At 36.3% G+C, this 26,116-nt stretch overlaps 13 protein-coding genes across 13 annotated transcripts; 6 read left to right on the top strand and 7 right to left on the bottom strand.

Annotated features, from left to right (window-relative positions):
* Nucleotides 1-5: 5 nt before the first annotated feature.
* On the bottom strand, nt 6-1,006 carry B0P05DRAFT_529348 (uncharacterized protein). Its single transcript, XM_051576738.1, has 5 exons — nt 857-1,006; nt 666-812; nt 474-620; nt 136-427; nt 6-83 (listed from the first exon to the last, which is right to left on the bottom strand). Exons 1-3 carry the CDS (start codon nt 923-925, stop codon nt 486-488), a joined length of 351 nt encoding a protein of 116 aa, XP_051437759.1. The 5' UTR covers nt 926-1,006; the 3' UTR covers nt 6-83; nt 136-427; nt 474-485.
* Nucleotides 877-2,544, top strand: B0P05DRAFT_529345 (actin-like protein ARP6). The gene is made up of 7 exons (XM_051576737.1): nt 877-1,070; nt 1,120-1,234; nt 1,277-1,770; nt 1,813-2,048; nt 2,089-2,164; nt 2,212-2,274; nt 2,322-2,544. The coding sequence occupies exons 1-7, from the start codon at nt 985-987 to the stop codon at nt 2,461-2,463; spliced, it is 1,212 nt and encodes a 403-aa protein (XP_051437758.1). The 5' UTR covers nt 877-984; the 3' UTR covers nt 2,464-2,544.
* Nucleotides 2,545-4,237: 1,693 nt separating this feature from the next.
* B0P05DRAFT_529339 (aspartic peptidase domain-containing protein) lies at nt 4,238-6,363 on the top strand. The gene is made up of 6 exons (XM_051576736.1): nt 4,238-4,614; nt 4,794-4,854; nt 4,922-4,953; nt 5,010-5,220; nt 5,302-5,370; nt 5,431-6,363. The coding sequence occupies exons 1-6, from the start codon at nt 4,468-4,470 to the stop codon at nt 6,249-6,251; spliced, it is 1,341 nt and encodes a 446-aa protein (XP_051437757.1). The 5' UTR covers nt 4,238-4,467; the 3' UTR covers nt 6,252-6,363.
* B0P05DRAFT_529336 (uncharacterized protein) lies at nt 6,335-7,585 on the top strand. Its single transcript, XM_051576735.1, has 2 exons — nt 6,335-6,670; nt 6,748-7,585. The coding sequence occupies exons 1-2, from the start codon at nt 6,664-6,666 to the stop codon at nt 7,350-7,352; spliced, it is 612 nt and encodes a 203-aa protein (XP_051437756.1). The 5' UTR covers nt 6,335-6,663; the 3' UTR covers nt 7,353-7,585.
* Nucleotides 7,586-8,808: 1,223 nt separating this feature from the next.
* On the bottom strand, nt 8,809-10,609 carry B0P05DRAFT_529332 (uncharacterized protein). Its single transcript, XM_051576734.1, has 7 exons — nt 10,376-10,609; nt 10,222-10,323; nt 10,099-10,173; nt 9,955-10,053; nt 9,744-9,896; nt 9,526-9,694; nt 8,809-9,446 (listed from the first exon to the last, which is right to left on the bottom strand). The coding sequence occupies exons 1-7, from the start codon at nt 10,484-10,486 to the stop codon at nt 8,908-8,910; spliced, it is 1,248 nt and encodes a 415-aa protein (XP_051437755.1). The 5' UTR covers nt 10,487-10,609; the 3' UTR covers nt 8,809-8,907.
* A 413-nt stretch (nt 10,610-11,022) lies between these two features.
* B0P05DRAFT_464343 (P-loop containing nucleoside triphosphate hydrolase protein) lies at nt 11,023-12,720 on the top strand (the record flags this gene model as incomplete). The annotated part of the gene is made up of 3 exons (XM_051574213.1): nt 11,023-11,278; nt 11,321-11,806; nt 11,852-12,720. The coding sequence occupies 3 exons, from the start codon at nt 11,023-11,025 to the stop codon at nt 12,718-12,720; spliced, it is 1,611 nt and encodes a 536-aa protein (XP_051437754.1).
* Nucleotides 12,721-14,746: 2,026 nt separating this feature from the next.
* On the top strand, nt 14,747-15,267 carry B0P05DRAFT_529323 (uncharacterized protein). The gene is made up of 2 exons (XM_051576733.1): nt 14,747-15,017; nt 15,065-15,267. Exons 1-2 carry the CDS (start codon nt 14,874-14,876, stop codon nt 15,185-15,187), a joined length of 267 nt encoding a protein of 88 aa, XP_051437753.1. The 5' UTR covers nt 14,747-14,873; the 3' UTR covers nt 15,188-15,267.
* A 1,463-nt stretch (nt 15,268-16,730) lies between these two features.
* Nucleotides 16,731-17,124, bottom strand: B0P05DRAFT_323588 (uncharacterized protein). Its single transcript, XM_051573536.1, has one exon. It carries the CDS (start codon nt 17,076-17,078, stop codon nt 16,806-16,808), a length of 273 nt encoding a protein of 90 aa, XP_051437752.1. The 5' UTR covers nt 17,079-17,124; the 3' UTR covers nt 16,731-16,805.
* A 453-nt stretch (nt 17,125-17,577) lies between these two features.
* B0P05DRAFT_569127 (carotene dioxygenase) lies at nt 17,578-19,558 on the top strand (the record flags this gene model as incomplete). Its single annotated transcript, XM_051581227.1, has 4 exons — nt 17,578-17,734; nt 17,785-18,219; nt 18,262-18,678; nt 18,705-19,558. 4 exons carry the CDS (start codon nt 17,578-17,580, stop codon nt 19,556-19,558), a joined length of 1,863 nt encoding a protein of 620 aa, XP_051437751.1.
* On the bottom strand, nt 19,257-20,630 carry B0P05DRAFT_323432 (ribonuclease H-like domain-containing protein). Its single transcript, XM_051573535.1, has 2 exons — nt 20,565-20,630; nt 19,257-20,504 (listed from the first exon to the last, which is right to left on the bottom strand). Exon 2 carries the CDS (start codon nt 20,344-20,346, stop codon nt 19,555-19,557), a length of 792 nt encoding a protein of 263 aa, XP_051437750.1. The 5' UTR covers nt 20,347-20,504; nt 20,565-20,630; the 3' UTR covers nt 19,257-19,554.
* On the bottom strand, nt 20,410-20,805 carry B0P05DRAFT_529319 (60S ribosomal protein L44; the record flags this gene model as incomplete). Its single annotated transcript, XM_051576732.1, has 2 exons — nt 20,410-20,504; nt 20,565-20,805. The coding sequence occupies 2 exons, from the start codon at nt 20,803-20,805 to the stop codon at nt 20,410-20,412; spliced, it is 336 nt and encodes a 111-aa protein (XP_051437749.1).
* Nucleotides 20,806-21,206: 401 nt separating this feature from the next.
* B0P05DRAFT_323417 (pre-mRNA processing factor 3-domain-containing protein) lies at nt 21,207-23,354 on the bottom strand. The gene is made up of 5 exons (XM_051573534.1): nt 23,273-23,354; nt 22,899-23,225; nt 22,087-22,855; nt 21,826-22,039; nt 21,207-21,781 (listed from the first exon to the last, which is right to left on the bottom strand). The coding sequence occupies exons 1-5, from the start codon at nt 23,285-23,287 to the stop codon at nt 21,331-21,333; spliced, it is 1,776 nt and encodes a 591-aa protein (XP_051437748.1). The 5' UTR covers nt 23,288-23,354; the 3' UTR covers nt 21,207-21,330.
* Nucleotides 23,355-23,525: 171 nt separating this feature from the next.
* Nucleotides 23,526-24,089, bottom strand: B0P05DRAFT_439284 (F/Y rich C-terminus-domain-containing protein; the record flags this gene model as incomplete). The annotated part of the gene is made up of 4 exons (XM_051573737.1): nt 23,526-23,629; nt 23,672-23,792; nt 23,846-23,927; nt 23,971-24,089. Coding segments are annotated over 4 exons (426 nt in total), but the record flags the coding sequence as incomplete, so codon positions are not given.
* Between the last annotated feature and the right edge of the window lie 2,027 nt (nt 24,090-26,116).

Raw genomic sequence — 26,116 nt, 5'->3', positions numbered from 1 at the left:
AATATGGTTTTATTTATCTTCAAGTTGAGATTTCTGTAAATTGAATTTGTTGTTTTCTTCTAGCCCTATCTTGATTGTTGTTTCTATACAAGCCATATTAGATTTTTAGTCTAAAGTAAAGTATAGGTAACTTGCCATATCCTTTGAGTTTGTCTTGGGGTAAACAACCAAGTTGCTCTAGAAATAAACGTTCAGATTGAATCATTCCTAGTTGTGATTTAAACATAGAGTATCGATCTAATCTTCCTTGTATAGTCTTGACTCTGTTTTTTAACATCATGGAGGTCTTTACAGGCTGCCTCCATCCTCGAATACGCTTAAACTCATATCCAGATGAAGTTCGAGTCGTCATAACCGTCTGATAGGGTTTTCTCTTTGTCATTTTAGGCTTCTTTTTCTCGCCAAGAGGTTGTGACATAGGTTTGTTCTGTTGTTATCAGTATCATAAGAACAAGTGACTTTTGAATGTTTACCTTTTTGTCCAGCTAAAAGGAAAAGAACTGAGTATATATCATGCCCTTGTGTCTTACAAGACTTACATTGTACTTTTGAACATATTCGTTAATTTTTGCTCTTACATCTTTCTCGCCTGCTATGCCTCTATTTAAATAGTCAAGTGTCTATTCTATTTTAGTCATCTGTTTTGTAAGCATACATCATATTACCTTGTCTGCTTCTTGCAATAGACAAAGGACTTGAGATCGAGACGTATTGTGCTTATTCTTTTTAAATTTTTCTCGTACTTCTTGTTTTATTGAATTTTGTCGATACTGTTCACTCGATCGTAACAGTGATCGATAAAGCCCAAGTGTCTAACATACAAGTTAGTTAAGGAAAATTAGGCAAGATCAGTTACATAAACTCGGGTTTCATATGCCAACTTTTTATTGAGAGATTGGAAAGCAGTGGCAAGAGGTTTTGACATATAAAAAAAAAAGAGAGAGAGAAAAAATCTGAACCGTCCTTCTTTTCTTTTTAAATACTATGGCACCACCTACAACAACACTTGTGGTAGACAATGGCGCGTATACGATCAAGGCAGCTCTTGCCAATAAAGAAGCGATCCCAAGGTTTTATTTATTCAAATAACTCGTCTCTTGTTCTAATCCCACAATATAGACTTGTTTCCAACGCGATCGTACGTGGCAAAACAGACAAGCGTAACTATATTGGAGACGAACTCGACACCTGTACCGACTTTTCTTCACTCTATTATCGACTGCCTTTTGAAAGAGTAAGCCACATTCACCTGTCACGACTACTTACCAGCAACTAGGGACTATTGACCAATTGGAATATCGAAAGAAGCATTTGGCATCGATTGTTTAAACATGTTATGCAAATTGACCCCAAAGAGACACGATTGCTTGTGACTGAGCCCTGCTTCAACTTACCTGCTATTCAAGATGGATACGATCAAGTTATATTTGAAGAATATGAATTTAATGCCTGTCATCGCACCATGGCACCCCAACTTTGTCTGTATAATGATTTGGGTGGATTGTTTGGAGACAATGCTATTCCTGATTGCACATTGATTGTGGATTCAGGCTTTTCATTTACACACATTGTCCCTTTCTTAAAAGGAAGTCCGATTCCAAAGGGCATAAGACGACTAAATGTGGGAGGAAAGCTATTGACAAACCATCTAAAAGAAGTTGTTTCGTTTCGATCGTATGACATGATGGAAGAAACTTATATTATAAATGATGTAAAAGAGAAATGTTGTTTTATGTCACATAATGTATATGATGATTTGGACATTTGCAAGTAAGATAGATAAACAAAAGATATTAGACTTATAATGTATAGAAAACAACGCTTAAAGAACACGATTGTACAAGAATATGTATTGCCAGACTTTATTCACCATGCAACAGGTCATATTCGTACTGGAAATAGTCCAACTGGTGAACAACAGCAAATACTCGCTATGAATAATGAAAGATTTATGATTCCCGAAATTTTAATGCACCCATCTGACATTGGTCTAGAACAGGCAGGTATTCCAGAAGCTATTACTCAGAGTGTATCTGCTTGTGATTCAGGTAAGTCCATATACAGCCAATTAGATATTGACGATAACAGAAATACATGGACTCTTATACGCTAATATCGTATTAATTGGGGGCAATGCAAATATACCTGGCTATAAAGAACGCATGTAAGTAAAATCTGTGCATAGAATTGAATTTTAACAGATAAACAAAGTGAGCATGATTTAAGACAGTTTGTGCCTGATGAGTTTGAAATTCGATTAGCGATCCCTAAAGAGTAAGTGTTATTCTCGATTATAAGCTAAAAACTCATTGTTCTAAAAGTCCAGTAACATATGCATGGGAAGGTGGCAATCAGTTTATTTCTCTCAGTTCTAAAGCAGAATTACAAAGGACATTTGTACAACGTAAAGAATATTTAGAGTATGGTAGCAATATTTGTAGACGGAAGTTTGGCTCCCTGTAACACAGTTATTTATTTGTTTATTAAAAAGTGACCGATCCAAGCTTATTATAATGAATAAAAAGCAAAAGAAAACAAAGAAGAAAGCCTTTTATATTCTAGTGGTTCATAAAAGGAAAAATTAAGGGGAAGTGTTGAATTGAAGTGATACAGTTTTCTTAAAGTTCTTGTAGTTAACAGTAATGGACTTACAGACGCTAATGGGCGGAAATCTAAGAAATTGGTCAATTAATTAAATAAACCAAAAGGAGCTTCATTTTGCAGTTTTCTTTCATGTTTAGGAATTGTCATTAAAAAAGTTTACAAGGTGATCTTTATGCTCTTGTCCTAGCTGAGATTTTGACCTGTGGATCGAGTTTGTCTAGTTCACACGAATATTCCAACCCTTATCTTCTTCAGGTCTCTTGGCCCATTTTTGAGCTACATGCTCAGCAATACCACTAGCTAAGCAACCAGATTTCCCAGCATTAGATAGTTTGATTTTATTAAAATACACAAAAAGAAGCTTTTGCTCGTTTGAATATTTAGTGTATGTGTATTCCTGCTGTTTGACTTTTTCTAGAGCTTCCTCTATCTTCACATCTAACTCCTGTTCTGCTGCTTGCCTCTCACAGTATTATCTGAGTGAGTCAAGGTTATTAAATGAAAAGTATCCATGTTTTCGTCTCATTCCATCAGATCGTTTCCATGCTCATCTTCGTAATGAAAGTGACAACTCATATTATTTGATCAAAGAATGAAAGAAAGCCGTCTTTTGAGGAAAAGAAAACTGTAAAATGAAAATGTAAAAAGCCTTTGACATTTCAAAAATCGCCTTTTGGTCTATTTAATTGACCGACCAATTTTTTTTTAGACTTTCACCTTTTGGCATTGGAATTAAATAAATAAGTGGCTAGTGCTTATCGAATTAATTTTATTTGATTTATTTTTCAATACTGATATCATGTAAATCTTTTTGTTTATATGTTCTCGTGTACTCTTTTTTTTATTTATAAACTTGTTCATTTCGTAACGTTGGAGTCACTTTAAGATCGACGGTCAAGTAGATACTGAATGACCTGAGTTTCTTAATTAAGACTTTATTTCTATATATGTTATATTTATGATACTTCTCTAATGACACATATAAATGCTAGATAGACAAGCTTGATATATAGAAAGAAAAGAAGTGTAAGAACTAAGGGGGGGGAGGAAGCACAACCGGGTAAAGAATTATAAAGTTACCAAAATTTGAAATTAAGCTCGAGAATTACTTTGAACGCACAGTAAATTGTTCTATTTTGGGCGTTTTTCTATTCTTTTTAAGAACGATGGAGGTTAAATTATAGGATTGACAAGATAGATAAAAGATATAAATCATAATTCCTTATTTGACATGTTATTTATGTCGCATTTACGCTTATTGCAGTATTTATGCCCAAACAAACAAACAAACAAACAAACAAAAAGTATATAGCTTTTGACAAGTGGCCCTTCATCGTGTGCGGAGACAGAAATATGTAAATTGATGATGATATAAATGGCACTAAAGTGTTTTTGTCTTATGGTAACACATAAGGAGTGCTACAAAAGATCCAGGCACTTTTTTATAGAAACACAAAAGATAATTAACTTCCAAGACAGCATTACCTTTTATTCTTTCTCTTAACCAATGACACGGCACACTTTGAATTCATTCTTTCTTTGAAGCTCCCCTCGCTCTCTATTACCCTTTTTGTGATATCCTATATTTATATCTTTATGTGTGTTTATAAATTCAGCAAACTCTCTTGACCCCCTTTTTTTTTCTTTTTCAATTATCCGTCTTACTTTCTTTTTCTTCCCTTCTTTCTCTTTTTCTTTTCACTGTTTAATTTCTTTCTACTTTAGACACTCTTTTGAGTTACATCAACAAATTAACAAATCAAATTTCGATATTTCGCTTGATCGACATTTTATATAAACAATAGAAAATAAGAGAAAACTCAATTAAGCACCCTTTCCAGTCTTTTTATACACACAATAACTATGCGTACTACTATCCTTTGTCTCGCAGCTCTCGCTCAACTCGCCCTTAACGCTGTTTCGGCTGACCCTATCACTATTCCTCTCTACAAACGTACAGACAGTGGTGACATTTATAAGGCTGCCGGTAAAGAACTCAGCAATGGTGTGGTAAAGTCGAATATAAGAAAAAAGAGATAGAGAGAGCAAGAAAAAAATTGAAAAAAAAGGTTACATGGTGAACCATTCATACACACAATTTAAATTACAAATGATAATTATGTGTTACTTTCTTTGTTGCTTTCTCTTTCTCTATTGTTTGCAGTTTGATTAACTTTTTTTTATTATAGCTTGCTGGTAAAGTCAAGATCGGTACTCCTGCCCAAGAATTCGTTTTTGCTTTTGATACCAGTAAGTAGAAAAACGACTAGGATTCCCCTTTATTTATTCAGGTTGTACTTAATTATTTTTAAATTAGCGACTGGTTATTCGTGGGTTCGTGGTTCTAGAGTAAGTCTTTTCCACTATGACTTTTTTTTTTTTTACTAACATGAAAAAAATTTTAGTGTAAAACCGAAAACTGTCGCGGACGTTGTACCTATTATGCTCGCAAGTCCTCTACTGCTGTTTCTGTAGGCAAGAAGTTCTCTGTTGAATACGGTGATTCTTGTGTTGATACTCATGTCTACACTGATAAATTTGAATTCGCTGGCCTTACTGTTGAAGATATGCCTTTTGGTGGTGCCTACCGCATGTCTGGTTTCGGTACTGGCTTTGGTATGCAAAAAAAAAAAAAAAAAAAAAAAAAAAAAAAAAAAAAAAAAATTAAACAATAACAATAATTAATCATTTATCTAGATGGTTATCTTGGTCTCGGTCGCTCTGTCGACTTTAACAACACCAAGATCTCTTCCACAGCTGCCAGCAGTATGTATCAGTAGTATAATCGATATATACATTAGGTTATTTATAGAATTTTCCTTGTAGGTTTAGCCAAGCGTGATACAACCCTTTCTGATTCTGCCTTTGTTACAAATGCTTTCCAATCTGGTTCTGGTATTTCCAGTGCTCAATTTGGTATGTACACCACCAGCAGCAGCTCTGGTTTTGATCAATCTGGTTCTGTCACTACCACCACCTCTGCTGTCACCAACGTTACTACTTCCGCTACCACAGCTACCACAGCTACCACTGTCACTTCTGGTGGTACTGGTTTGCTTAAGCGTTCCAGCTCTGGAGACGAAGAACAAGCTGCCGGTTACCTCGTCATTGGTGGTGTTGATACCTCTGTTATCAAGGGTGATGTCAACTACCTCCGCTTAGCTGATACTGAAGATGGTTCTGCCAAGAACTGGGATGTCTGTATTCGTCATGCTGGCTTTGGAGACTTGCGTTTGGAACAAGAAGAAAAAGCTATTGCTTCTATCTCTACTTCTACAAGCTACATCTCCATGCCTCCTGATCAAGCTGATAAGTTCCATGCCAAGTTTGGTGGTAAATACCAAAGCTCTACCAAGAACTACTTGATCAAGTGTTCTGACGCCAAGAAATTGCCTACTCTCAAGATGACTCTCGAAGACCATATCGTTGAATTGCCTCCTAAATACTGGATTGCCACTGTGGATGCTGATCGTGATTGTTGTGAAACCAAGATTACCCGTGGTAGCTCTGACCGTGATTGGGTCCTTGGTACCAGTTTGACCAATGCTTTCTACACCTCTTTTGATTCTGAGAATGAAAAGGTCGGTTTGGCCATCAAGAAGGGTCAAGAAGATGATGGTCTTAGAGTCTACAAAAAGTCTCATTAAAGTGTAAGACAAGTTATATAGTGTAGTTCTTTTTCTTTTTTTTTATATATTTCTTCTTATTTACAACAATGTCTCTATTCATAAAATAAGATTATAATTTGACATTCTTCAATTTTGAAATGGAATTACAGTTTTCATCATTTTGTCCATGCGTAATTTCATATTTGATGAAATTCTTCCGTCAGCAGTAACATCTACCTTTGTTTACATGACCCAACCATTTATGACTACCTATTTTTTCTAGGCCGAAAATCATCGTTTATATCTGACATCCGTCTCCTTTTGAATGATTATGTTTTTTATGGAAACACTGGATTGTCTATAAGCAAGTACTTTTTATCTAGAATTCATTCAATCATCAAGCCGACCTTGTCCTTTGATACGTATTTCCCTGCAAGAGGTCTCAACTGTTATGACTGGTGCGTGAATATTGAATTATCTCCTCCTATCGACTGAATATCCTCTTTGTCATCATGTGCTAATTTACTTACTACAGCTTGCGAATCAGAAAATCATTTGTATATACACACAGCTCAGGTCTTGACACAAATCCTTTCGATTCTGACTAATGGCTCTCACCATGATACAATCGAAGATACTTGTGTTCATTACTATCTTTCTTTACTATTATCATCTGTATCTGCTTCTGATTTCTTCTTGAAATTGGGATGGGAAAATAGTCAGCTAAAAAAAGACATTTACAATGCATCCAAGCCGAATTTTTTGGTGTATAATCTTACTGGTAGTATCAAGTGTTTTGTTGTCATTGCAGAATTCAAGTCTACTGAACAAAACTCATACGTTGAATCAGACATGGTAAAGCTGACAAAGCAGATGAAGATCGCTTTGAGCGAATTGATCATTAATGGTGTTAGAAAACCCAAGGTTTGTGGTATTCATTGTAAAGGCGAAAATGTTAACACATATGTCACTGATCTGTCTTCTCCTAAGCTTCAAAAAATGATTAATACCTCTAAAGTCAAGTTGTTCAAGAATTTGGATCGAACGTCAATTCTCCCGGATGCTATTTCACATATGTTGTGTTTGAAGGAGGTCGCTTCCGAGAACCGCCATAAAGATGGAGTCTACTGTGCTCCGTAGCTATAACGATTTGAAGCGTCCTGTCTCTTCACCATCATTAGATCATGCTAATAATATTGTATCTTTTAAACTGGATGCATTTTCCACTATAGAGAAAGTGAGTAATTAAATTGGAGTCGTCAACATGTAATTATATGTGAAAATGTGTACGATACTTGATGTTTGCATTAAAGATCGCTCTTCATATATCATACATCATAAAGTAGAAGTGCATTTCCTCAGCATTTTGAGATCTTTCATAAGTAATACTCCTCTAGATCGAATGTCTTTTTAACAGGACATTTTCTGTAAATAAGCATTTTGATAGCACATTGCTTATTTATGTAGCAGAGACAACTAAGCAAAAAATTACTTCAACAGTGCAAAAAGACAACTATTCCTGCAAATCTTCTTTTTTTTCCTCGACATATAAAGGTAGTGTAAAGCCTGTTTATACACGCACAAATGCTCCAAATATCTACAATACCTCTAGAGCTGATTTGGACAAAAAAACGACTTGTAAAAAATGGTCAAAAATCACTTTGATCCAAAGGGTATAACTCGTGAAAATATTTAACTTAACATCTCTTTGAGTTTCTTTTTGATGCTATCAGGCAAAAAATAGAGCTAGCAACAAGCTCAAATATTCAAAATGACCGTCAGTCGCTCTAGTTTCTGATGAACATTTTTTACTTATTTTTTCAATCTTTTAGCAGCAAATGTGTTGTATTCTTTGTATCAACAGACTTAGAAAACAAAAGCCTACAGCTTTTGTCGCTACACTAAAGTCCAATAACTGCGTTTTTATACAGTTTTCAGCAAAAGTTCTATTTTTATTGCGGCGGGAAGAAGAATCATTGTCATCCATTTCAATCTCCGCGTACCATCATCATGTATGTCCTTCGTCCATTTGCCCCCACGTTTGTATTATAAAGTACCTATATTTCTATTTTCCTATGTTCTTTGGAAACCAAAGTAACATAAGATGCTTCTGAAATCCCATATATAGCACCATCTATATAAAATCTAGAGCAAAAATGCTCAAAACACAGGCCAAGAAGGGCAGCTTTGGGCATGAAAAAAAAAAAACAATAAATGGCATTAAAATGAAGGGTCTGGTATTTCACATGCTTTCATTACTTTCTTATCAGATACACTATAAAATTGCTTGTTGCTCATTGAGTGATATCAAGAAAGCTAGAATTATGTTTTAAATGGCATTACGAGCTTTCTGATACCTGTGACATCTATAAATAGATAGAATCAGTGAAAAAAAATGTTCAATGAAGGTCTGACGCATTGCATAGAAAAGATCTCTGCAATTGATAAAGAGACTTGTTGCGTAAGACTTCTCTTTGCGTTTTGACAAAGAGCTGCCATACGCTCTTTACACTAGCTCGCCTTTCTCAAGTATAACTTCATCGACTTTCAATCTTCACAAAAGCAACCAGTGCAATACTTGTTTGCACCAAGAGATTGATTGGGACAGGCGCGAAGCGTCTCTCTTGTAAAGTAAGACTGACACAAAAAAAAGAAGAATATTGAATTGGGAAAATGATACGTACACATAAACGCTTTATTTAATACCACCATTCTTAACAGAAGCTACCTTACATTGAATAGCTTCTCCAGAAGCAGTCTTAATAAGAAGAGGCTTGTCACCATAGTGGGCAATAAGGTTATCATCTGTGTGTAATTCAGGTTGAACAGTTTCCCAATACTTCTTCTTGGGGTTCAAGACCTTTTCAGGTTCGCCTTCTTGACCTTCAACATACACTCTATCACCAGGCTTAACCTTGGAAGTATCAACGGGACCCAACAATTCAACAGCAGAACCATCAGCAGCAGAAGCACACAAGACCATACCATAAGACTTGATACCACGCATACTGGCAGGCTTCAAGTTGGCCAACACAAGCACGTAACGGTTTTCCATTTGTTCAACAGGGTACCAACGAACAAGACCAGAGACAATGGTACGAGGTTCTTCTTCTCCAACATCGATTTCTTCAACGTAAAGGGAGTCAGCACCTTCATGCTTCTTACAAGATTTGATGTAACCAACACGAATATCAATACGAGAAACAACAGGTTGATCTGTCTCAACAGGAGCAGCTATTGTTTTTGTTGAATTAAGTAAAGAAAGTACCAAGAGAGTCTTTTTTTTTTTTTTTTTTTTTTTTTTTTTACTTACGAGCAGGCTTCTTTTCAGCCTTCTTCTTCTCCTTCTTGGGCTTACCACCTTCAACAGGGGCAGCAGCCTTTTTGTCTTCAGGCTTCTTTTCGTCCTTCTTGTTTTCTTTTTTGGCCTTCTTATCCTCAGCCTTAGTGTCAGTCTTAGCATCGCCCTTCTTTTCCTTTTTCTATCAAATATAATTAATGACTTGCCTATTCTTTTAGATGATACTTTACAGCAACAACGGGAGCAGCAGGTTCGGGGACGTCATCCAAGTTGATTTCAACCAAGGGGAAATCTTGAGTTAACTCATTGGTCTTAATCACTGTGTTTTGAATAAGATCAAACCAACGTAAGGTGTTGGGAGCAGATTGAACCTTGATGTTTTTCTATACATAATGACCTGTTAATCCTCCCCTCTTGATACGCTATCTATGTCTAGCTTACATGGTGAGCATACAAAAGACCGAAAATGACAATATCAACAATGGTCAAATGGTTGTTGACAAAGTAAGTGTGGTTGCTTAAATGATCATTGATTTTTTTCTATAGAATGTAAGTTGATTTTGTTGTATTCATCCGCTCACCTACTTCAATGTTGGATACAAGTTCCTTCTTACCAACGCCTCTGAGGGATTGGTTTGTGAAAGACAACCATTCCTCAACCTAGAAACGATAAATCTCTATATTTTTATGTACAAATCCACAACTTACTTGAGCTTGTTCGGCCTTATCCTTACCGAGTAATTCAGACTTTGATTGGCTGACAAGTTGCTTGATAATTGTATTAGGAGCATCGTATTTGGCTTCAGCAACCTAAATATATATATATATGTAAGTATACGAACATATCTCTATCACTTCTTACTTCAAAAACAAGTTCGGAACCCGTTTCGATTTGGGCGTCAGACTTAGTCAACTTGTGAACTAAGAGGATTTCATTTCCTGTCTTTTCAGGGATACGAAGTGTGGCAGGCATATTAAAGAAGAAAAGTAAATAAAAGAGAGCGCGCGCGTTTCGAGAAAGAGAAAAAAAATATATTTAGACAGGCAGCGTGGCTTGTTGCGGAAAGTAAATTCTTTATCAGCAGCTAAAAAAAAAGAGAGAAAGAGAAAGAGACATGCTTATCTTGTGAGGCATAGTTGATTCAGTACCTTTATGTATATCTGATCAAGACACAATAACCGCATAATGTGTAAAATCAACTTTTGTACAAAACATGATGTTCTTTGTTTAAAAGACATGGATGCTATTGAACCATTGTTTTGGAAAAAAAAAAAAGAGAGAGAAAGAACACTCTGTAATAAGAGATAACACAGGATGGCCAGAATCTATAGTCTCTCTTTGTTACCATGGCATGCAAATTCATTCTATTTTTTTGAATTGCATGTTTATGCAAACTAACACACAAGTTATTACATTTAGTGACTGCTTTTTTGCTTCCTCTTCAGTGGCTTTTCCATATTACTTTGAAATGGTCCCTTTCTCTCTCTTTTTTGAAACTATAGAAAACGATGGATCTTTTTCATTTACTAGGTGGTGGAGCTCATTTCGATAAAAAGCGCTTCAAGAACGACATAAACCTTTTCGAAGGTGAAAAAGAAGCCAACCAAGTACAAACAAAGAAAAAGAATGCTGCCGTCAACGATCCTACTGTTCGTGATCAACTCTTGCAAGAAATCAACTTTTTCAACAACACACATACCACAGCCATTCCATCTCAAGAGGAAGAAACTACCGAAAAAGAAACAACAAAAAAACTAAAGAAAGGTAATGTGAAAAGAGATCTACTTTTGACTTATGTTTGATTAGCCAAAAAGACAAACACTATTTTCAATAGTGTAGAAGAAGCGAAAGAATTTAGAAAGCAAAACAAGATTAAGGTCTATGGTACAGACGTACCTAATCCTTTCAGAACCTTTGAAGACCTTGCTTCACCTGCTTATCAATTGAGTACAACGCTTTACAACAACTTGATGAAAGCAAAATACAAAACGCCTACACCTGTACAAATGCAGTCTATTCCTATCATGTTGAATGGAAGAGATCTTATGTCTTGTGCCCCTACAGGTTCAGGTAAAACAATGGCTTATTTGTTGCCCATTTTACATGATTTAAAGAAGCCTGAAAAGAAGACAAGCTATCGTGCCTTGATTATTGCACCCACAAGAGAATTGGTTCAACAAATTGCTCGTGAGGCAAACCATCTTTCTCAAGGCACCAAGTTACGTATCAACGTATTGGCTAAATCAACAGCTGCAGACAAATCTCAAACACCAGAATCAAGACAAAAGTTTGGTAAGTGCCTTTTGTATGTATTTTTCCAACTAACCTCTTTGCTAGATATATTGATTACTACACCCTTAAGATTAGTGTACGCTATTAAAGAAAAAGAAGTTGACTTGAGTGCAGTCAAGCACCTTGTGTTGGATGAAGCAGATAAATTATTAGACCAAGGCTTTTTGGATCAAACAGATGAGATCTTTGCTGCTTGTTCATCTACTACCATTCAAAAATCACTTTTTAGCGCCACATTTTCATCTCATGTAGAAGAACTCGCCAATACAGTCATGAAGAACCCTATTCGTCTTGTCATTGGTGCCAAAAATGCTGCTACAGATACCATTAAACAAGAATTGTTATTTACAGGTACAGAAGCAGGCAAAATGATTGCTCTTCGTCAATTGATTCAAAAGGGCATCAAGCCACCTGTGTTGATTTTTGTACAGTCGATTGAACGTGCTAAAGAACTCTTTCATGAACTCATCTTTGACGGTATTAATGTGGAAGTGATTCATTCTGACCGTACCAAAGCTCAGCGTGACAATATCATTGATCAGTTCCGAATGGGTAAGATTTGGGTGTTGATTGCTACTGAATTGATGGCCCGTGGTCTGGATTTCAAAGGTGTCAATCTAGTCATCAATTATGATTTCCCTCAGACAGTGGCTAGTTATATTCACCGTATTGGTCGTACAGGTCGTGCTGGTCGACAAGGTGAAGCAGTCACTTATTATACGCAAGACGATATCCAGTACATGAAGGGTGTGGTGAATGTGATGAAGGATTCTGGCTGTGATATTCCAGATTGGATGCTCAAGATCAAGAGTGCTACACACAATCAAAAAAGAGAATTAAAGAAGGGAATTGATCGTCAACAGATTGATTCTACCTCAAAATATGACAAGTATCAACAAAACAAGAAAAAGTAAGTAAGCACATCCATAAGCCATTGCTAATCAATCTATTCTAGGGAAATGATTGAAGCATCAAAGAAGCGTAAAAGAGCAGCAAAAGAAAATGAAAAGAAAGCCAAAAAAGAAAAGAAAGATGCTTAATTCACTATGTACATAATAAAAAAGATCTTTCACATATGACTATTGTTAGTACATATCACAAGTGTTTCTTTGCTCAACTCATCAAGCAATTGAAGTTGTTTCTTATTAAGCCTGAGAGGTATTCATTGTAAAGAAAGATGTCTCTAATTAGAATTGGTTGAAGCCTGGAAAATAGACATTTCATCAAGTCGATGCCTCTGTAGAGCACATGAATGAGATACAAACAACTCAATACTTGACTCATTTGTATCCAGTACAAAGGAGCGGTAACATAGATGTTATCTAAAACTTTTTATAGCATATGTTAATGGTAGACACCACTCTGACTAGAAATCTGAAAAGCAATGGCTCAGTCTTTGTAAAAAGGCGCATAACATGAAAACTTTTATTTGAAAAAAAAAGTTATTTCTTTACATAACATTTTTCTTATTATTAGGACCTTAGAGTGAATGAACAGTATAAAGAGCAACTTGATAAACCGACGCATTTGGCACCTCAAACAGAACAAGACATCTTGGAGGCAAGCAGAAGACCAACTTAAAAAGAGCCACCTGTACGCATATGGCATGCTCCGACCACCCTCGAACTAAGGAGTTCGAGAACAGCCAAAGAAATCAAGAAGGGCTACCATTGAGAACAGGCCCAATGTAAAATCCCATACACAATTGCTTATGCTGGGCAACATAGCCTGCCGGCAGAATCCTCAACAGCACTTCATCCCGAACGCGAGCATATTCCTACATAAGCAAGACAGCTCTCTGCCACTGCGCACAGAAAAGAAGAGTAGCTAAAAAATAAAAATAGAAAAAGGAATGAGTTTTGTTCTTTTCATATTAATCTATTACCTATTTAAATTCTCCAGTTGAGCCTATATGCGCATATGTGGCATGTTTTGACCACGCTCAAACAAAGAAGGTCGATGACCGGCGACGCGACTAAGAAATAAGAGCAGCCAAAGAAATCAAGAAGGGCTACCATTGAGAACAGGTTGGGCAGCATAGACTGCCGGCAGAATCTTCAACAGCACTTCATCCCGAACGCGAGCATGTTCCTATATAAGCAAGAACAGCTCACTGCCACTGCGCAATAGGCATATAAAATAGAATGAAGGGTAAAAAAAAGGAGAAAAATAAATAGGGCTAATCTTTGTTGGCGTTGTGAGTATGACGTATCTTGTCAGTTGACTTATCTGAAATCCAAGAGGATCACCTCACTGCTTATCATCCAAAAAGCATTCCGTATAAAGCAACTTATTTAAGCAATTAGTCCAAATATTACATACAACAAATGTCGTACAGATTTCTCCCTTTTCTTTTTCACTTTCACGTGAAATAATCAATTACTGCGAAAGACATAATATACAAATACAGAGGGTCTTCTTGCTTCAATAAAGATGGCTATTTTTTTTCTGATTAATTGGATCATAGAATAGTTAAAGAGTTGTGCATTTGACAAGGAATGATGTTCTCTTGGTCTTTTTCTTTTGCACATCAAAATTCCTTAAAGCAGTAATTTTAAAACAACTGCGTGCGTAGTACAAACAGCAAACAGCAAACATCAAACAGCAAACATAAAACATCAAACATCACATAAATACTATATGGCCTGACTTACAAGGCCGAAGAGAAAGAGGAAGAGCATGAATAAAAGCATGAATAAGAGCATAAAGAAGATATCAACAGTTTATTGTAAGAAAAATAGCGATAACCAGAAGGCAATAATGATCCCGTATTCAAACGCATTTTGTATAGTAGGTAGGCTTCTATAGTCTATGGTAACACCTGGATTACCTGAAACTGTAAAATGTTTGTGTACCTTGACATTCACTCTCAAGTGGGAACAAACAACTTTGCATTTCCCCTATATATTCTACTGGTTCTAAGTCTTATTACTTCTCCCATATTTTATTTCCATGTCTACTTTCCAACAAAACAATAGCAACAACATTATTAGCAACAGCATTATTAGCATCAACATTGATACTCAAAGGCCATCTAGTATGCTTTATCTTGAGTCTCTTTGGAAAGATGTTTGCATTATTCTTACTGCTATTCTTCATAGGCCCCACTAGTTCTACAGGCTCAACATTGTCTGAACCTAAAGTCAAGAGAAGAAGATTGATCAACTATTTGTCAGGAGAAGGTCAAAAATACTGGGGTGAAGGCGAGAATGTAAGCAAGAATAAATTTGACACAAGTGATGATAATTTGATCTATAGTTGATTGTAAATGACATGAATGTCACAAGAATCCTTAAGAAATTCAGATCACGAAACATCATGGAAGCAGAAGAAAAAGCACTTTTGAACGATGTTAGAGTCTTGTGTTGTGAACACATATGAATTCATATGCATAGATCAATAAATGATGATCATGGCAAAAGACCAGATCACATCTATGGCAATTTCAATGGATCTATAGTCACTGACATTCACTCATTCTACAAGAAGTACTACATCATCCTCATAGTCAGAGATTATGAACCTAGTGACTCTGTTATTATTAATGGCACTCATAAAGTGACAGTTAGAGCTGATAAATACATTAGCATTGGCATTTGACAAATATGTAATAGTTTATTCAAGTTCAAGTCAGATCATGCACTATTGACTGAGCTGACAACTTCTTCTAAAGGCATTTCTCTTAACTACTCCTGATCTAACAAATCAATCCGTAGTCAAGAAGCTAACCCAAAACAATATTTTGACCGAGAAGAAAAAGTATAAATACCTCGACATTTTATAATATTTTTTTCTTTCTTTTGGGGAAATAAAAGCCTATACAAGTTCTAGCGGACTTTCTCTGTGCTATTACCTTTTCTCTTATTTTATGCCTATTCTCTCTTCATCTCACAACAGAGGACTCAAAGGATCCCCTTGTCGAAGTCCCCATCGTTGTTGTGCTGTGTTTGTTGTAATATAACCATTCACATTGAAGTGAATATGTGTGTTGAAAAGGAGGGTGGTGAGGCTATGAATTAGAGTAGAAGGAATGTTAAAAGCATGCATGATTTGTGTAAGATATTCGGAATGGGCCCGATCATAAGCTTTCTCCTGATCTAAGAGCAAACCAATGGATTCTGATTTGTTGTAAGCGGCTATAGCTTGGACATTGTATAGTATTTGGCCATTTTCAGCAATAAAACGTCCAGGAATAAAACCCATTTAGTGAGGAGAAATACACTTGGAGAAATGTGGCATAAGTCTTGTATTAATTAATTTAGTGAATATTTTGGCATCGGTGTTGATAAGAGAGATGGGGCGCTAGTTTTGCAAATCAGTCAAATCTTCTTTTTTGGACAATAGTACCCTAAGGCTACTTGGTTTTTAATATTTGAAGATAAGATTTTAGAAGTGTTATTTATGAATGCAAGTAGATTAGGATCTATATAATTAATGTATCGTTTTCTCGCAAGTATATATGCAAACACGATGCAATCTTGGTATCAGTTAGATCCTTGGTTTTTCTTTACTAGGACGAAATTCTGGATTCACCTTCTCTTTTAGTCTGGAATTGTGCTGTATTTGCAGTATGGTGCATGATGTATTTCATGCAATAAGTTGGTCAGTTGTTTCTGAGAATTCAGTCTTTTGGGATATTACTCTATCATAACTCTTCATGACATAGCAAGTACACAATAAAAACAAATAATCAAAAGAAAGAGAAAAGTTACAATAGAAATTGAGCACTTAAGCTATCGTTTGATATTATTGTCAAGCTAAGTCTTCAATGAAAGAGGGGCTTTTAAATCTCTACAGCTTTCTTTTTTTTATTGTTTCTGTACGATAAGTGGCTTTTCATGTGTACCTATAACAACTTACTTAAAGTACCTTACAACATCCATTTTTAAAATACTTTTTTTTGTTCTTATTAAAGATCGTCGTACTAAACATATCTTTCCTGTGCTAAAGTACTTTTTTTTTCTCACAAGCAATCAAGTCAGCGTTCCGAAAAGTTGCATTAAACTTGTTTGAGAACAATCAAATTGAAGCACATCCCTTTTTTTTCTTCACCACACATACATACACATAGACATATATAGTAGAAAATCCTTATTGTTGACTCCTTTCTATTCAAGGTATTGTGGTCATTGAATAACTCTCTACAAAAGACAATGAAATTGCAGTAGTCTTTTGTTTTATCATAACCATGCATGAGGTTGTGGAACTCAAAAAGATATGATATATTTTCAATAATGAAACAACCTTTGTCTATAAGAATAGAATGGTTCATGAAACAATATTCTCGAGTATTTTTATTTCATGTAGTTTAATAGTCGATCTTCATAACTGTCTTAAATTCAGACTTACCTCCCTTTGATTTACTCTCCCTTTTATCATATCTCACTACAGAAGCAAAAGATATCGATCGAAAAGAAATAAAAAGAAAAGAAAATAAGAAAGACATAACATCACATTTAACAATAAAATTTTACCGAGAATGAAAGATGTCAATAAATATAAACATACTGTGCCTGTACTCGAGACAATGACCAAAAATGGATGATATTCTCCTCTGAAGCATGTATTGTACCTTTATTTTCTAATACAAAAACACACATCTCCTTTTTGTTAGAAATAACAAAGAAATGATTTTTACAGAATGCATCATCAGATAATGGACTAAAATTGTTGTTTTGTTAGAAACACTATAAATATCCTGAACTTTTTCTATATCTTTCTTCATTACTCTTTCCTTTTTATCTGCATTTTCTACATTCATTCTAAAAAACATGATCACACCAGCTGCAGAAAACCCTAATATCAAAGTCAATGAACCTGCACCTTCTCCAGTTGGCTTCAAGAATGTGCCTGCTGTGGATTCCGTCAAGACACTTACGCTTGAAGGTGAAATCCCTTTTTGGGTTCAAGGTGTCATGTATCGATCAGGTAGGATCATTCTTTTATTTTTACAGACACATATCAATTATTTTTATTAGGTTCCGGTCGTTACAATGTCTTGTTAGATAACGGCGATACTTTCCACATTGGTCATCCTTTTGATGGTCTTGCTATGCTTCACCGGTTTGAAGTCGATGGCGAAACCCAGACTGTCAAATACAATTCTCGCCACACGTCTCATGGTGTTGAGCGCCGCATTGGACAACGTGACCCTACCCTTTTGACTTTTGGCCCTGATCCTTGCAAGACTATTTTTGGTCGAATGCAAACTGTTTATCACCATATTTCTAAATTTGGTATCAATGCTGCCTTACAAGAAGAGGATGCCGAATTCGATATGGTCAATGTTACAATCACCCCTAATTTCCCTTTAGGTTCTGCTTTGGAAAAAGAAACGGGTGTAAAGCGTGGTGAAGCTTTGGTTGTTAAAAGAGATGCAAATACTTTACAAGTGGTTGATACCGAATCTTTGAGTAAGTGGTTTTATGCAAAGATAATAAACTCATGTTCAGTAGAACCTCTCAAGATGTTTACTTATGGCCATATCAGTAAAAAACTTCAAGGTCAATTATGTGCTTCACATCATCAGTACGATGAAGAAACAGATGAATTTGTGAATTTCATGGTCAACCTGGGTCCTTTTCCTACTTTTCAAACATTTACCCTTGGTCCTTATTTGCCTTCTGCTTCTGGTAAGAAAGAAGAACAAATGCCTGCTCCTGAACCAAGGCTTCACCAACCTATCTGGCGCCACTTGGGAGCTTGGAAGACATTGGAAGCCTTGAAACCCTCTTATATTCACTCTTTTAGCATGACAAAAAATTACATTATTATTCCTAACTTCCCATACTATTACTCCTTTGGTGGTCTTTCTGCCATTTATTACTCAAGCGCCTACCAAACTTTTACTGGGACGAAACAAGACATACCTTGTTCCATGTCGTTGATCGCCATACAGGTAACCATGTAGCTACTTATGAAGCAGATCCTTGCTTTTCTTTCCATACTGCAAATGCCTGGGATGAAGAAGTTCAACTTCCCGGTGGCCGTAAAGAACGCGTGATCTATATGGACTACTGCATGTATGAAAACACCGATATTGTGGACGCCAGTTTTGAATTGGGCAAAACACCCACTGGCAAACTTGACTTGGACCTTGTTCAGCCTGCTCGTTTCCGATTTGACAAGAACACAGACCATAAGAAAGAACATCAGATTGCACCTTCTCAGTTCCGTCGATACCGTCTTGGTCAAGTCCCTGTTGCCAAACCTGATGCTAAACCATGGACTCCTTCTTGGTCAGAAGCTTTCAATTTCTCTAAATTTGTTCAGTTCAATAAGCGTCGTGTGGCTTCCTATACAGTCATTGGTCATGATCTTGAGATGCCTCGCTTTAATCCTCGTTATAATCTCAAACCATATCAATACTGTTGGGGTGTTTGTGAGTCTCGTCATGCACCTTCCTATGCCTCTGGATCCGTTGTAAATGGTCTTATCAAGCTGGACTTGAACCATCCTTACTCAGGTCCTAATACAGACGAACAAAGCAACGCCAAAATCTGGGACGAACCTGGCTGTTCTTGTGCAGAGCCTATCTTTATTCCTCATCCTAATGCTACTGCAGAAGACGATGGTGTGATTATGTCGATTGTCAACACGACGCTCAAGAATGGTAGTGAATCTTGCTTCCTTTTGATTTTGGATGCAGCAACTATGCAAGAACTTGCTAGAGCTACTTTGGGCAGTTTTAATGCAGTAACATTGCATGCGAGTTTCGTAGACAAGCATGGAAGAGGCATTGCAGTCAATTAGTTGTTTATTTCAATAAATTCTTTGGTGAATCTTTCCCATCTGTACCAAGCCAATGCTTGTATTAAGCAATCACTTAGATCATCTTTCTTTTTAGCTTGCTCGTACATTGTCTTGAATTCTTGGTTGCATTGCACAGTCGTGTTTGTATCGAGCCATTTTTGAACTAATAAAGCACTTGCTTGTTTCTTTTGATAATAGCCCTGCTTGATTTTAAGAAATCGAGCTGGATTTTCAGCAACAATGGCATCTAATTCAAGTTGCCAAGCACGGTCTACAGATTGTCTCGGAATAGGCATCATTTGGATATCTCGCTGAATGGATTCGGTGGCTTCATAAAGACCACACCATAAAATAGCTTCCACACAATTGACGCGTAATGTATTCTCAAGCACAGCATGAGCACCCCCTGTACGTGCTCTCTGCTGTTCCACAAGTACTTTATCTACTGTCTTGAGATTCTTGATCACGTTCTGATCGATAAATTCTCGAATGATGGGTGCCACAACAGACGGATGGAAAGAAGGTAAATCAAGATCGATCTTGGCCCAGTCTAGCACATTAGCCTCATGATCGAGGTGACAATAGGCCAAGTTTCGATACCCTAGATCAAATGAGAGAACAGATCGTGTTGGTGTTGAGGTTGTTGTAAAGTGATGGGACAATCGATCAATGATCTCGGGTTTATTACCACTGGAAGCAACACCACTCAAGATAGCAACCGACTTGAGTTGAGGTACGGTATACTTTTTCAAACACTCGCTACTAAAACTACGTTTAAATAGAAACATAAAAGAGAAAGGTACAAAAATTGAATGTATTTATTTTCAAGAGAGCAAATAAAAATAAACAACTTAGAAAACGAGAGCAGCACCCTTGGTCTTCTTGTCACCACCCAATTCGAAGTGCTTACATCTCTTGATGGCGAGTTGCATCTTGTACTTACAGGCTGTTAAAAAGGTTAGTACATCTCTGTGTCTTTCTATTCTCTGTTTCTGGTATACTTTACCGGTACATTCAAGACGAAGGACAATCTTCTTGGTAGTCTTGGCCTTCTTGTGGAAAACGGGCTTGGTTTGACCACCATAACCGGATTGCTTACGGTCATAACGTCTCTTACCTTGGGCGAAGAGAGAAGCCTTACCAGCCTTGTATTGAGTGACCTTGTGGGGAGTGTGCTTTCTGCACTTGGAACCCTTACAGTAGGTGTTTCTGGTCTTGGAATGTTGACCTATCCATCCATTAGTCATCTTTCGATATACATCGATTCAAGTTGTGTTGTTGCATTATCTATCTAAAATGAATGGATGGATGGATTTGCTTACCATTGTTAAATTCACACAGAAAAGAAGAGAGGGAGCTCGTAAGTTGGCGTGTGATTCGAACTCTTTCTTTCCCCCTGCCACTCTGCATTCAAATCCCGGAACTGGCTATAAACTCCGCTTTTTTTTTTTCAGTCGAACATGAAAGACATCCGAGTCATAACGACTTTAGTTAATAACGTTTCAAATTCTATCTTGTCATACGGGTATGATGTATAGTAGAAATCTAGATATTAAATAATTCAGAAAGAACAAACAGCAACATTTGGCCTGAAAAGAATGATCTAAGCTGATAAAGCTTGGACTAAATTTGCACTCTCAAGCATAGCTTCGCTGCACAATACTCAGTCCTTTCTTACAAAAGAAGCGATGAATTGGGTGTTATAAGCGGAAAGTTTAATGACGATATGAGAAAAACATTGAATAATTCAATCCAAGGCGAGTTTATTATATTTATAAAGTAGGCTGCCGTGCTTCCAAGTCTTGATCTGAAGTAGACAAGGCAACATCCCAATAGTTTTCCACATTCCATTTGCCCAGCTCTTCTCTGGCCATCTTTTCACTTTCAAATGAACGCCATGTAAACTTCTTAAATGACTTGGTCTTCACTGGACCAGACCAGACTAAATAACATTTGTTTTCTTCACCTTCTTTTAAAGCATAAGGATTGTTTTCATCAATGTCCATTGCAGTCTCATCTGCTTGAAGGTTTTTGGGAGGTGGCAAATCATTCCAGTCAATACGTCTTAGCATAAGTCGTTTGTATAGCTTAATTGCCTTTGGACCGCCTTCTACAATCACAATATTACATTTGGGATGAACAATAACGATGCCTGTCAATTCATGTTGTTGAGCGTTCTTTTCAATCTTGAATCTTAATTTAGGATGAGAGCAATGTTTAATTCTATGGACATTAGTCACTATAACATGGTTGTTGTATGTACTTACTTGAACACAGCAACTTCATTAGCAGCTTTTTGATCTTCTCTGATTTTAGCTGTGATCTTGGCTCTTCTTTCTTCAGGAGACAATTTACGTTGCTCGTTAGCTTTTTCATGCATCTTTTGTCGAAGTTCCATTTCTTTTCTAACGCGGGCTTCAATCTTTGTAGGGTCTTGAATCTGCTCGTCACCGAGTACTTTCATAAGATTACTGATTTTAACTATAGAACCAATAAGTTGCAATGTTCATCCAAAATACACAATCTACCTTTGGGTGCATCGGGTTCAATCAAACCCAGTCTGATCTTATCACGCTTATCTTTCAAAGCTTCCGCTCTTCTTTGTCTTCTCATCTTCTTACGTTCTTTCTTGGTCAACATCAATGATCTGACAATAGGTGGTGCATTGGCCTCACTAGGTGGTTGAACGGGTACAGGATGATGAACGTACATTGTAACCAATGTGTCCAATTTATCAGGGTCAATCTCATTCTCATTCAAATCGTCATACGTTTTGTTAGCTAAAAAGGGAGCATCCCACCATTCAACAGCAGGAGGTGGTTCTCGCTTTATCACTTTATCAGACACATCGAGTTCAGTCTGCATACCAGCTTTCTTGACACTCTCTGCAATGGCTTGCTTCATTTTCTCCAATTGTGTCTTGGCTCTTTCTTGATTAGCAATATCAATATATTTGCCCGGTTGAACAAACTTAAGTTGGCGCGAACGACGTGATTTAGGTGCTACTTTTACTTCCATGGTGGGGTCAAAATAAGGATTTTTGGTAGGATCTGTGAAATCAGAAGGTACATCATCTAATAACTTGAGTGGTTTCTTTTCTACTGCTGCTGGTATGTCTTTGGTTGCTGATGTCTTTTGCTTTGAACGTTGAAGAGCTTTTGTATTCACAGTTTCTCTTCGGGGTATGATGCCTTTATCCAGCATGGCTTTCAAGTCAATTTGACCTGCGTCGTTCAAAGGAAGAGCAGGCGGTTTTGTTTCATTTGTGCGCAATGATGGTGATCCAGTGGGACGTACCTATCCATAGTCAGTATTTATCAAGTGAATTTTATGTACATACATTTATGCCACCAGGTGTGCCAGAAAGTCGTGTCTTTGCTTCAGCAATACGACGTTGCAATTCAACTAAATTTAATCCTCCACCCGTTCCAGCTGGTGGTGGCGCAGGAATAGGTGTCACTTTCTTACCCGAGCGACCCTTTTGTGAGGACCTGCTACTACTACTAGAAGAAGGTGGAGGTGGAGCTGGTCTTTGTGAAGACGAAGAAGAGGAGGAAGAAGAAGGTCTTTTTGGTGGTCTTTGTTGTTCTTGTGGCGGCTCGCTCTTTTTGTTATTGAATTTGGCTAATTTTGCCAATATTTCGGCCCTTTTGGCATCAATAACAGACTACGATAGTATGAGTATACAGATAAACAAATCCATGTATTACTTGCCTGTTTAGAATCCATCTTAGAGAAAAGAGAAAAAGAAAAAGAGCGAAAAAAGCAAATTACGCGACATAATTTGAGATTCAGATAGAAAAAGCCACTCTCTGATACGTCACAAAAGTATATTTATTTATTAAAAGGGATGTTTGTTGTTGTCATGATAACGAATAGGAGGCATCAATGGTTCAGTTGAATGTAATGTATTTTTCTTATAGAAAATGGCTGGTGAAGGTGGAGAAGTGGGCGAGAACATTTTGTCAAAGTGTTTCCAAATATAGTTTTTGCATTGATTTGCATTTGGTAGATCCTGAATCATTTGAGTAATAACTGGTTGTGTAAGTCCATAATAATCAGGACCAGAAGCTATGCATCTCTTAGTATCGTACTGGATTGACTGTAACTTACCAGTGCCTGAGTAAGGATTATTTCTAATCTCATTAGCACGTCTTACAATGATAGTCCATACTTCTGTAGCTGAATTTCCAATGATGGTATGATGAGGACAATCTTCTGCGATGATTTGAAACTAGGAACAAGTTTGACTTTTTTTTTTTTTTTTTGCTGTCTATAGTAGCTTACCTTAGGTCCTGCATGACCATTATCTTCAATAGAACAAACGTAGGTTGTATTTCCCGAGGGATTGACTATACTGAGATAGGTTCTGTTCGTAAGTTAATACAATGTTCTCATTTGAAAGGATCTACAATACCTGCCTGCTTATTTTATATCCAATTGGCCAAATGTACTGCTGATTGTGATAGCTAGGTAAAAGTGATATTTTTCCTAATGAATGTAGAGTCAAGATGCCCATTCGAATGGGTAGCTTAACAGACGGTGTTTGTTTAGTCGTATGATGAACAAGTGACTCTGTAGCAAGTTTCTTTTGCGGCTTTTCATTCATGCTATCACGTGCCTCTGGTGGTGTTGAAAGGACAGGTATATAATTGATTTCAGTTTTACCAGAGTAAGCAAGTAACTTATCCATTAAGATGCTATATAAAGATGAAGTGAATACAAGGAACACACATGTCATACATTACTTCTTCTCTTTAGACATCATCATCAATCGTTTTTTTACACGTTTCAGCTCTTTATTGAGTGCTTCGTTTTGCTGAAAATTGAAAGAATAAGTGCCAAAGCATAATAGCTAAGTGCTTACCAAAGTAAGCTTATTGTTTCTCTTTAGCAATGTGTCATTATCATCGTCTTGAGAATATCTCTTTTGCTTTCTCGCTTGCATCATTTTTTTTAATCAAAGAGAGAAAAGAAAAAGAAAAGAAAAGAAAAGGGGAAAAGAGTCTTTCTTTTATTTTTCTGTTTGTATACTGCAAGTGACGTAAACAAAAAAGAACCTGTTCTTCATCTATCTATTCCATGTACTACTTTGGACAATACAAATATAACCATACAGTGTCTAAAAACGACCGTCACATGGTATTGTGCTGTTCAATTATACCAGCTATTTATCAACCCCTTTTTTAAGCTATTGGGATCTACATTCCTCTTTTTCTCTCTCTCTTTTTATTTAAATTATCAGCGACACTGTTAGATGGTATAAGCTTGCATTGTTTGACTGAAGCATCAAATCACAAAAATGTCAGAATTAAAAGAAAGTTTAAATCCAGAGTATTAAATCAAACCGATTGTTTCGTTTTTTTTTTTTTTTTTTTTTTTTTTTTTTTTTTTTTTTTTTTTTGTAATACAGGAACAAATACAAGTAGGGTAACTGACATGACAGCTTTTTTTCTGATACAAAATTGCTACTTTGGTGTTTGATAGACATTCTATTGATCCATTAGACAATTCAGAAACAGAATTGTTGTTTAGAATCAAAAGCCAGCTGGGAGCAGATTAATATATTTCAAAAGTGAAAGAAACAACATGAATTGGCTCCGTCTTGGTCGAAAGAAAAGTGTTGACTAATCTCGACATGCCAATCAATGAAGAAAAGAAGGGGTTTGTCTATGTAATTTGAACAAATCGATATATTAAAAATATACATGCTTTGTAACTATTACATAACTTGTGATTCTATTTAGCATACCTAGTATGCTTTTGATCCTCAATTTATGCCTTTTTCGAGTATCAAGTTTATTATGTAATCTTAGTTTATAAACTAACTTTCTTAACAGCTCATTTTTAAATTAAATTGATAGGCATAACACTAGTGGTGGATTGGTAGTCCAGTGTTTTTAAGATAAACCATCATTTCTGCCTTCTAGTCCCCCTTTTTTTTTGAGTTTCTTATGTTTGAGCACACATAAAATAACGCATTTATGCAAGTCTTGAAAAAGTCAAAAAATCGTCATTTTGGCCTTATAATCCCCTGAAGAAATCTTCAATTTTCATTATTTTTCAATTTGTGGACGATAGAGACGTTTTAGATATAATATGTCTCGATACGAAATGTTTCTAGGCTCATAAAATACATTTAAAGGGTTAGATTTGCAAAAGTACTACAGAAAGTGTACGCTACAGCTCAACAACAGATAATACATTTCCTAGAGATAACTCATTATCATGGTATTTAGCATGCTGCGTTTTTTATACCATCTAATACGTCGTACTTATATCTACCAGTTTCGCTAATACAATTTCTTGATAGTTCTTCGTTTTTAAACACCTTTAATCCATTATTTCTCTTGAATTTCTAAAAAAAAATTTTTTTTGTATTGAATGAAATTTTATTTATAAAAATAAAAACATTGGGGGGGGATGGTCAAGTGTACACAGAGTGAAGTGACTTGCCATATAATTGTCATTTTGTATTTTCTATTAATCAGCTTTCTTCTTCATTTTTGAGATCTTTAATGTTTCTTTGGTAATCTTTCTGGAAATTTTTTCAGGGTC

The sequence above is a fragment of the Gilbertella persicaria genome (genome assembly GCF_025201335.1).
Source record: "Gilbertella persicaria strain CBS 190.32 chromosome Unknown B0P05scaffold_7, whole genome shotgun sequence".
Taxonomy (NCBI): Eukaryota; Fungi; Mucoromycota; class Mucoromycetes; order Mucorales; family Choanephoraceae; genus Gilbertella; species Gilbertella persicaria.
Note: the sequence above shows the minus strand (reverse complement) of the source record. Positions and strands in the feature narration are given on the sequence as shown.